Source organism: Salvia splendens, chromosome 13 (genome assembly GCF_004379255.2).
Source record: "Salvia splendens isolate huo1 chromosome 13, SspV2, whole genome shotgun sequence".
Taxonomy (NCBI): Eukaryota; Viridiplantae; Streptophyta; class Magnoliopsida; order Lamiales; family Lamiaceae; genus Salvia; species Salvia splendens.
The window spans coordinates 8,485,155-8,495,674 of NC_056044.1; the positions used below are offsets into that span (position 1 = coordinate 8,485,155).

General features: G+C 39.4%; 1 protein-coding gene across 5 annotated transcripts; it reads left to right on the top strand.

The window, feature by feature from the left end:
* Nucleotides 1–3,243: 3,243 nt before the first annotated feature.
* LOC121760310 (probable myosin-binding protein 4) lies at nucleotides 3,244–7,035 on the top strand. Of its 5 annotated transcripts, none has more exons than XM_042155981.1 (4): nucleotides 3,244–3,362; nucleotides 3,752–5,064; nucleotides 5,163–6,287; nucleotides 6,632–7,035. In XM_042155981.1, exons 2-3 carry the CDS (start codon nucleotides 3,816–3,818, stop codon nucleotides 5,978–5,980), a joined length of 2,067 nt encoding a protein of 688 aa, XP_042011915.1. In that variant the 5' UTR covers nucleotides 3,244–3,362; nucleotides 3,752–3,815; the 3' UTR covers nucleotides 5,981–6,287; nucleotides 6,632–7,035. The 5 variants fall into 5 exon arrangements, with proteins under 5 accessions (XP_042011915.1, XP_042011918.1, XP_042011917.1 ...); XM_042155984.1 differs by lacking the exon at nucleotides 3,244–3,362 and having other exon boundaries at nucleotides 3,377–4,800; nucleotides 4,906–5,064; XM_042155983.1 differs by lacking the exon at nucleotides 3,244–3,362 and having other exon boundaries at nucleotides 3,377–4,115; nucleotides 4,194–5,064.
* Nucleotides 7,036–10,520: the final 3,485 nt, after the last annotated feature.

Here is a 10,520-nt window from a genome sequence, read left to right on the forward strand (position 1 = left end):
GGGTAGGGCTTCGAAGGTACTGATCACTAAATATTTCAATCACGCCCTCACAGAAATACTTCATACATTCTAGGGAAGTCGTCTCACCGATGTGGAGGTACTCGTCCCACATGTCTGCCGCGCCTCCGTAGGCCAACTGCCGGATTGCAGCAGTGCACTTTTGAATAGGTGTGTGGCCGGGTCTGCCAGCCGCATCGTGCCTGAAGCGGAAATACATATATCGCTGCTCCAAGGCGTTAACAATACGCATAAACAGGGATCTGCTCATCCTAAAACGTCGCCTGAAAAGGTTGGCGTTGAACCGCGGCTCCTCTGCGAAGTAGTCTTCGTATAGGCGCTGATGTGCAGCTACGTGATCACGATCAATAGCTTGTCGGCGATGGACAACTGGCCGAGGTCGAGGTACCGCCGACTGCAAGGCTCTTTGCATCCATTGGTCTATCCCGCGGTTGGTATATGCCTCAAACGCTTCGGCCATTCGACGTTCGTACTCCTCAGCGTCCCCCCCACTACCTCCACTACTATCACCCGCGTTACTCATTTCTCGGTGTTGATCTTGTACAGAAATTAAGATAGAGAGAGAGTACTCGTTAATACAAGTGGTGCGAATGAAAATGAAGTGCAAATCGCGTATATATAGTGTTTAGAAAATTAAAAAAAAACCGTTGGGCTATGCGCTGGGCGATCCGGGCGCTGCAATGGCGCCGAGCGGATCGCCCAGCGCATAGCCCAGCGGATTTTGACCGCCTAGCGTTAGGCGAAATTCATTTCCGAAAAACCGCTCGGCGGTTTTCGGCTCCTGCAATGGTTCGCCTAGCGTCAGCGCTCGGCTAGGCGGTGCGCTAGGCGCCATTGTGGATGCTCTTAAAGTTTCGAAAGTTTTAGTTCAGTTTATGGTCCAAATTCCTTCAAAGGCAAGTTATATCTCGTCTTGCGGTTGTTGGGTTCTGGGATTACAAGAGATAAAAGCCGGGCGTAATACAACCCAAAGAAGGAATACAAATGAAAACGGAACTGAAATTACAACTAAAAATCGAAACAACTAAACCGTAAAATTTGTTAGCCGAGTCGAGGAGTCCTCTTTTTGCAAGACGAGATACGCCCCGGTAGTGCTCTTCGGATTGACGTTTCGTTCCCAAAGATAAAACGGCTACGTCTCTGGTGAAGCAGCACAGCAATCAACAGAGCTCCGGCGAACTGGATGGAGGAGAGGGCAGACTTTCGACAGAAAAAACAATGCAAAGAGAGGGAGAGAGCTTATGATGCAAATGCTTGTGAATATTGTGTCTAATGCAGCGGAATGACTAGCCTATTTATCGGCCAAGCCACCATTACAAGCGTGTGGCAGGAGTGTGCCTTTCGTGTGTGGAGCGTGTGGATTTCTCACGTGACAGCCTTGTAGGCTTTGACTGTGCCACGCTTGACGATGTGTCAAGCCACTAGGATTGCTGACTCAGCAGTGGTCTAAAAAGATTACTACGGGTCCAGACCCAAGCCCAAAGACCAATTGCCAAGATCCAAGATCCAAGTCCAAGATTGGGCCCGCGGCCTGCGAGCACGAGCACGGGCTCGGGCTCGGGCGGGCGGCGGCGGCGCGCGTGTGCGCGCGTGTGGGCTCTTTCACCCATCTTGGTCCACTATAATTATTAAGTAACATAAAGTCACTTAATTTAAACACATTATAAGATGTGTCACTTCTCCAATGTGGGATAATTAACACTAGTTAATTATTCCCTAAGCTCCAACTCCAAGCTTTAATTAAAAGCTAATTATGCTCAACTTTAATCCACTATTTCTCACTCACCGGAAATCGGATTTGAGAAAGTGAATATACTACATTTATCTACGTAAAATGTAGATCGACGATATATCATTTAATTTCACAAAATTAGATGTCTCGTCACATTTATTATTTGGTCAAATCCATTGACTGGGCATATTTACTCCATGATTTCTACAAGTTGTAGGCATGGTGTGATAAGAAGTCCGCCGCAAAATTCCCCTCATGATGCACATATCGCACCACTGCTGAGTCAAACTCTGAGATTAATTTACAAATCCTTCCAACTACATCCTTTCAACTAGCATACACCTCAAACTTTCCCGGTATCATAGGAACAGCTACAAAGTTATCACTTTCTACCTCCAACACTCTTAATCCAAGTGTCTTTGCAAGCTCCAACCCATAGAAAATACACCAAATTTCAGCCAAAAGAATAGAACATACCCCGATATTCACAACAAATCCATGTCTCCATTGCCCCGTATCATCCCGAATCACGCCGCCACCAAATGCTTGTCTTGATTCACTCTCCAATGATGCGTAATTTCGATATACTCGGCGGAGGGGGCTTCCAGGAGACTAATATCGGCTCTCTAGGAATTTTCTCATCTACTATGGTAGCAAGTCGTGCATCCTCAATATTTTTCGCCATGATAATGGCTAGAGAGCTGACACTTACCGGCTCCAGTCGTTCCCCATTCAAGACAAAACCACATCTTCTCTTCCAAATATGCCAACATCTAGTTCCAAAGACTGTGCACCATAGCACGCCATTTTTCATTCTAATCTTGGAGCTCGCGTGATGCACTAACCACTCATTAAATTGCATGGAAGTATTAAAGAACCCCTCAACCCCACCATACTTGAGGATTCCCACCCACGCCCTTCTCGCATCCACACAGTCTCGAATCATATGCATCCGACTCTCTCTGAAGCGGCCACACACAGCGCAGATTGCACTGGCTGAGGTGTGTCTTCTAACTCTCTTCATTAATCAAAATCCCATTATTCAACAACAGCCAAAAGAAGATCTTAATCTGTTTGTGGTCCATACCAATTCCATACGTTTTTCTTTTGCAGAAACTCACTTGAGCACGGGCTACCCATTATGTTATCATGCGACTAAATTATAATGACATACTCTCTCCATTCCATTAAATATGAAATATCGACACGAGATTTTATTTAGTGTTGTTTTGTGAGTTAACGAAGACATGATAAGTAAGAGAGACGAGATTTTATTTAGTGTTGTTTTGTGAGTTAACGAAGACATGATAAGTAAGAGAGAGGAAAAAGTAGGAAGAGCGTTGTTTTTATTTTTAGTAAAACAACTCAAAAAAATTGAAAATGTTTTATTTATAACGAGATAGAGGGAATATTTATATAATGTGAGTAATTTTTGTTAGGAAATCCGAAAATCAGTTGGTTACAAGTTACAACCGTCAATAGAATTTGGATGAGGACCCCTTCGTAATTTCAACCATAATGATGATGATCTCACGATTTCATTTTCATGGCTGGTGAAATGGCGATCATGATTAACTTCCTTTCTACTGCTTTTCTCTCTGCCTCCCATCCGGTAACTTTCTTCCTTCTCCGTATTTCTCATTTCCCCTTTTTCTTCTAATTTGATATTTACATGAATGTTTTCAAGATTGTTCTGATTAGCTGTTTGTTTATTTATTTATTGGAGATTGATGCATTGCTGATTGATCTAGGGTTTTTTTTTTAATTGGCCTATGTTTTTTTCGGTTGAGATTGTTGTTTGATTTGTGAATTAGGATGCGAATGAGCCTCGTGGTGGTGAATTTGGAAATGTTCTACATTATTGTATTTTGTTTCTCATGCATTTCGTGATCCTACAATTGTGTGATTGTAAATGGATGATTTCATGAATGGGCTTTTGTTCATAATTGATGCCAGTTTACTTTTTTGTTTCCGTTTATATTGACAGTGTTCATTGCATAGATCGATTACAGGTAATGGAAGGGAGAAGAGCGTTTGTCGTGGGATTCGGTTAGCTACGAAACGAATGCTAGGTGATCCTGTAGGTCATATTGTTGCCATGGCTGCTGGAATTTCTTCTCCGAGGAAGATAAAGATCAATGGATTTATGAATGTCTTGTCATCCGCTTCATGTGAATGGTTCTTGATGTTCTTGCTGTATGTTGATGCAGCATTTTGGTATCTGCTCCTAAAATTCGCGCGCTATTGTGAACTGGAAACGCCTTGCCTGTTATGCTCGAGGCTTGATCATGGTTTGGAAAAAAAGAAACATGCATTGTGTTGGAGCTTATTGTGCAGTGAGCACAGAGAAGAAATATCTTCACTGGTGTCTTGTTCTGTCCATTCTAGATTTGCTACTGTTCATAGCATGTGTGAAGAGTATCTCACATCGATTGCTATGCAGAAAAAATCGAGTTCCCCTGAGTACATGACCTGTTCCTGCTGCAGCATCATGGTGAAGTCTAAATCTTACACTGGAGGATTGCTACAACTTGACCCCCTTGGTTTTGGGGCTTCAAGGGAAAACATTATGCTGCCTCAGCCTCATACACCAAGTTCGAGTAATTTCAGTCATAGTGATAGCCTAAAGAGGATTAGAGAAAAGTACGCAGGCACGGTGGTGACAGATCAACCAGCTCAAGGAAATAGTGTTGATGCTGACACAAGGTCTACTACTGTAGCCTATACGGAGCTAAAATTGTCCTCTGATTCCGAGTCTGAATTTGCACATTCAGAAGATGATGATGATGATGATGATGTTAACACGGATATGGAAAAAAGCCTGCACGAACCACCATCTGATAGCGATGCTCTAAAGAGCCGGAAGGGTCAAGGTTTTGATGTGAAATATATAGCTCTTGATCCACCTAGTATGATTAAAACAAGCGAGCACAAGAATGAGGACACTTTGTCATGTAATGCCAATACAGAGCATTTTGCGGATCTTGATCAGGAAGAAGTGTCTTATTATAAACGCAGTTCATCTTTAACACAGAAGCAATTTTCTTTAGGTGACAGTTTCTCACCACGCGATGGTGGTGTTGGTCATTTTACAGAGACATCTGAATCCAGCGTTTCTCTCCCTCACATGCCAACCATCTGTGTACCATCTTTAGGTGACAGTTTCTCACCACGCGATGGTGGTGTTGGTCATTTTACAGAGACATCTGAATCCAGCGTTTCTCTCCCTCACATGCCAACCATCTGTGTACCATCTGAGGTTATTTCTGTATGCAGTGTTCCTCCATTGTCCAATGACACAACACCAGAAAAAGGTTAGCTCTTCTTTTCCTCCAACACCCCATCCTCCTTTTTCCATAGGTCTATACAATCATTCACACTTCATATGCTGACTTGTTTGCTGACATTGCAGCAGAAGACACTGGGGAAAGCAGTGAGAATGAAGAACTATCTGATGCGAGTCACGCAGAAGCTACTGTAAGGACTAATTCAGATGATACTCGTCTGTCAAAGAAAAACGATACACATCATATTGATGCTTCAATTCGTGGTGATGAAACTCTACAACAATTATCTAGGAGTGCTTTTGAACCAACTGATACCTGTGATTATGCTAAAATTGAAGATGCAGCTGCAGTATCCACTTCTGATGTGGGCTTATTAGAAGAAGAACCCAGTCATAGAGTCCATCATAAACGTGATGAATTTAGAGTAACAGAAGGTCCTTGTTCTAAGGCACTTCCATTTCCAGCCTCATCAGAAACTGAGGACTCCTCGTATATATCTGTGGATGAAATCACTGTGAACGACATTGAAGGTGAAAGTGGTGTTAATCAACTACAACGACAGATTGAGCATGATCACATCTGCCTGAATTCTTTGTATAAGGAATTGGACGAAGAAAGAAATGCTGCTGCTATTGCAGCAGAAGAAGCAATGGCCATGATTACAAGATTACAGGAGGAGAAAGCATCATTACGTATGGAGGCACTAAATTACCTAAGGATGATGGAGGAGCAAGCAACATATGATGCGCAGGCATTGGAAACGGCTAATGATCTTCTTGCTCAAAGGGAGAAGGAATTGCAGGACTTGGAATATGAGTTAGAATCTTACAGAAATAATTTCCTTGATGACCCAGATGAAGATGATATAGAAGAGACCTCGGATCTGGATACTCAAACTGCAGCCAATACAGAAACAAGTCTAGGGGCTTCTAGTAATTCCTAATCTGACAAAATCTTTGAAGATGATATATATGTATACTCTGGGAATGTTTGAAGGAAGTTGGAGGAGCTCCATCAAGCTCATTTTAGTTGAAACTTAAATGAAATGCCTCATGGCCCAAGTTCTAGAAATATTAAGTAGAGGCTACCAATCCCAATCACAACCAACAAGCACAATTTATATCATTAGAATGAAGAGAATACCTCTGTTGTGCAAAAAGTTATTCTGAATCTTCTACTAGAAAATTGCACAAAAAAATCACGCCGATGGTAATGACCAACCAGCTAGATCTACATCTGTCGATAACAATGTAAGTATTTCCTTTCGATACACTATTTGCTAAATATATGCACATCCCCATTCCAATATACTAGTATTTTATTACTACAATGAAATGGGCCTGGCTCGAAGGTTTAATTCGTTTCTCTAAAACATATATTATCATTTTGATTAACTTTTCTGATTCTGATTAATAAAAATACGTAGGTCACAGAGTACACAGAAAGTTCCTTATAGGCTATAAGATCTACGATTTAACTGGTAGTTCCACGTTAGTTCTTTGTTATCCATTTTGAGAACACTGATTGAACTTAAGATTGCAAAGAATGATCATTTATTAAGATAATTATGTACATGCATTATGCTGTTTTGCAGTTATGCCAGAAAGTTTTCCACACAAATGACTGGAAGGGATTTGCAGCATCTGTCAAAATGGATATGATCAAGATGTTCTGATGGGTAAGTGTCTTCCTAACGATGGATGTGATTACAAGAAGCTTCAAAGGGATCTACTTGAACCTCCACTTAATCTTCCCCAGAAGATCGAATCACGCTTTAGGGGTGGAACATGTATAGTCAATGTAATCTTCATTTTTTTTTTCTTTTAGTTGGAGATTCGACTGCAAGGTACTCGTTCTCCTTTTAATTTTTTACAGTTTCAGGTTGATTCTATACTTTTGACAAACTTGTAGCACGTAGCTGATCATGTAAACTGTGGATACAAGCTTGCAAGTCCGTTCACCTTAGTGCATAATGTAGATTGCTTACCTTAAGTATCATCGCATCTTTCTTGTGTTTATGCAATGAAAACTTGTTTGTTATCAAGTTCAACACTGCATCTATGCAACACTACTGGATTTCTTTGCATTAACTTAGCTTTTCAAAATAGCACTTCCCTCCGCCGCAAGTTTGCATTTGCATTATGCAGTGTGTTTGAGAAATTTATTTAAGGTCCGTTCGTTACACGAAATTCGAATCGAATTGGAATTGGAAATCTATGAATTTGAATTGCCAGGAATCAAAACTTAAAATCCATTGGTTGTAATATGAAGTTGATTTATATGGAATTGAATTTGAAACAATTGTGCCATACAATACAAACTGCACGCACAACACAGACACTACCCACATTGCGCACGCAAACTTCCTGTTATGTAGGAAAGCAAACTGGATTTTCTTGATTAATTAAAAAGGGAATCTGAGGGTTCTTTTCCTTTCTTGTTTTTCGCATCCAATGCATGAGAATGAGATAATTTAGATGTTATATCAAGCATTAATATAACAAAAATAGCTAGCATTGATTTATTTTAACTTTTAAAGGAAGTCCCAACTCTATCTTGCTGCAATGCAAATAATCAGCTTATGCACAAAACTATTCAAAAATAATTAACTATGTGCACCTCATTGTGTATTGTGTGGGTAGGGTTAGGGCTCCCAAGTCCCAACTTGTGGGAAAATGACCCATATGGTATTGGTTCATTTATTTACTTAAATAGGTCAAATGAGAACTTATAAATACCTATCATGAGTGTAGGAGCTCTCCATATTGAGAGAAGAGAGATAAAAATGTGTAGAAGGAAGTAAAAAAGAAAAGAGTGCGTTCTCCATGTTTTTGCACCGTGCAGTCTCAGTTTTTGTCCCAGTCGGAGGTTTAAACTTTGTCCAATCAACTTGAAATTTTAACTAGAGGTAGAGGAACTTGGAGCTTCATTTTGACCTAAGGAAATTGAATTTGAACAGTTAGGTTTTCAGTTATGAATTTTTTAACATACTTGCAGTTTCTTGAGATATTTATTTCATTTGCTATGAAGTTGTGTTGATTATCTATTGTGTTGTTAAGGATTAGGTATCATTGTGAACTTCTTCATTGTATTCTCCCTTTGGTGATAGTGGATTTGGTAGACCGGTGGGTCTCGTGGTTTTTATCTCCTCACAATGAAGAGTGTTTTCCATGCAAAATCTTGGTGTTGATATTTTCTATTATTGCTTCTGATTATCATATTATTGATTCGTCCACATTAGGTGCAATTATATTGTTCTCCTATCATATTCTTGCAATAGGGGGAGGTTTATTTATCCGATGCGCCCAATCCTCCCAACTTTGTGTGTGTCAGAGAAGTGTGTGTATGTCTTGTGTATTGTGTGTTTGTGCATGTGTGTATATAGTGTGTGTTAGTGCATGTGCATTTTGCATTGCGTGTGTGCACTATGTGTGTACGTCGTGTGCATTGTGTGAGCTTGTGCATGTTATGTATGTGTGCGATGTGTGTGCGCAATGGGTGTGTGCAGTGTTTGAATATGCACCGCTAAGTGTGTGAAGGTATCTAATTTTATAATTATTTGGAATTACAATTATTTGTTTTAGATACATAATTTAAATTGTAAAATTTAGAGATTTGGAATATTTTAATTCTTAATTCAAAGATTTTTTTTTATAATAAATTTGGAATTAAAGAATCCAATTTCAATTCCACACCAATTTCATGAAACCGAATAGGTCCTTAGATAAAACTTGATAACTCAATGACATATAGGTTAACCAACAGAAACTATAGATAAACTATACAATACCATACATATAAGGTGGTGTTTGATTTTTAAGATAAAATAGTAGCAAGACACTCCTACGATTTCGGATTAAGTTGTGAGATTATTTAGTAGGAGGTTGGCTATGACTAATTATTACATTACTATCCATCTATGATTTAGTCATGAGATTCAATCTCATGAATCAAACATACTACAAATTTAATAATGAGATATATATAATCTTGCGAACCGAATAACCGTAAGTGAATGCCATATATAAGTCCCATATATTTACTCCGAGATATGAGAATGGAAGTTGCTGATCACTCTTTTGTTTTGGGTTAGGAGAGAGTAAAAAGTTGGCTAAGGGATTTAAATAGAATGTGAAGGAAATGATATTTTGGGCCTAGTGAATTTATTTGGCCTACGTCTCTTTCTTGTGCATTCCTTCCATTTCTATGGACTTCCATTTTTTCGTTTTCATCTATGCACTTCGCATTTAGGCACACCATAAAATGAATTTAAGAGCACCCGCAACGCGGTGCCGTCGCCGTTCCTATGCCGTTCCGAAGGAACGGTTTCGCGGCGGCACGCGTTGCAGCGTGCGTTCCGTCGCCATTCCGTGCCGCCACCGTTCCCATGCCGTGCCGCGTTTCGTTCCTCCGGAACGCGGAACGAAACGTTCCGCCACGCGCCGAGGCGACGTGGCGGACTCCCATTCGACGCGTGAAGCCCACTCGCTGCCCCGCGAGTGGGCTTCGTCCCGATGACGCAATAATTCATTTTTTTTAAAAAAAATTTCGAATTTAATAAAAAAAAAATAAAAAATTTTTTTATTAACGGTAATGAGACCGTTAATTTTATAGCCGTTTGGTTTTTTTTTATTATTTATTTATTTACTCTATAAATACTCCTATTTCATACTCATTTCAATCACAAACACACATCTATTCCTCTCAAATCTCTCTATTTCCACCCCAATTTTCATCTCAAATCAACTCTATTTTCCTTCTCCCAAATTTAATCAAACTAATGGATCCTTATGAACAAATGCGTCAAATATTGGAACAATCACTCTAGCGCCCACACCCAACTCCAACATGATCTAATTGAGCACATTTGGGCAAACTTTGGCGGATGAAATTATTAAAATTGTGTACTTTTATTTTTTTATGATTTTAATTGTGTGCTTTTTATTTTTTTAAGTTTAAGTTGTAACTTTGTTTTAATGTTGTGTGTTTTTTAATAAAATGTGTTTGTTTTTTTAATTGAATTGAGTTGAAATTAAAAAAAAATGAAATTGAATGAATAGTAATTTAAGGAACGGTTAAGGAACGGTTAAGGAACGAGGGTTGCAGGTTCCGTTCCTTAGTTAAGGAATGGAGTAAAAAAGTACAGTGGGGCCCTCAAATAGTGGTTTAAGGAACGGTTTAGGAACGGTATAGGAACAGCGTTGTGGATGGCCTAAAGCTTAAATCTTACAAAATTCAAGACACCAAATAAGCAATTCATTACTTATGCATATTTAAACTTTTCAAATCATTAAGTCAACTGAACTCAAATATATATATATGAAAAAACTTATCATCATAGACAATTCAGTCCTTAAACGTGTGAAATCTCTAAGTTTTCAGTTAAAGCTCTATCAAAATTCTTCCTCAAGTTTATTAAAGTAAAGATAAAAAATAACATGACCTCAATATTATGAAAAGGGTTTGCTACCAACTTATTAGAA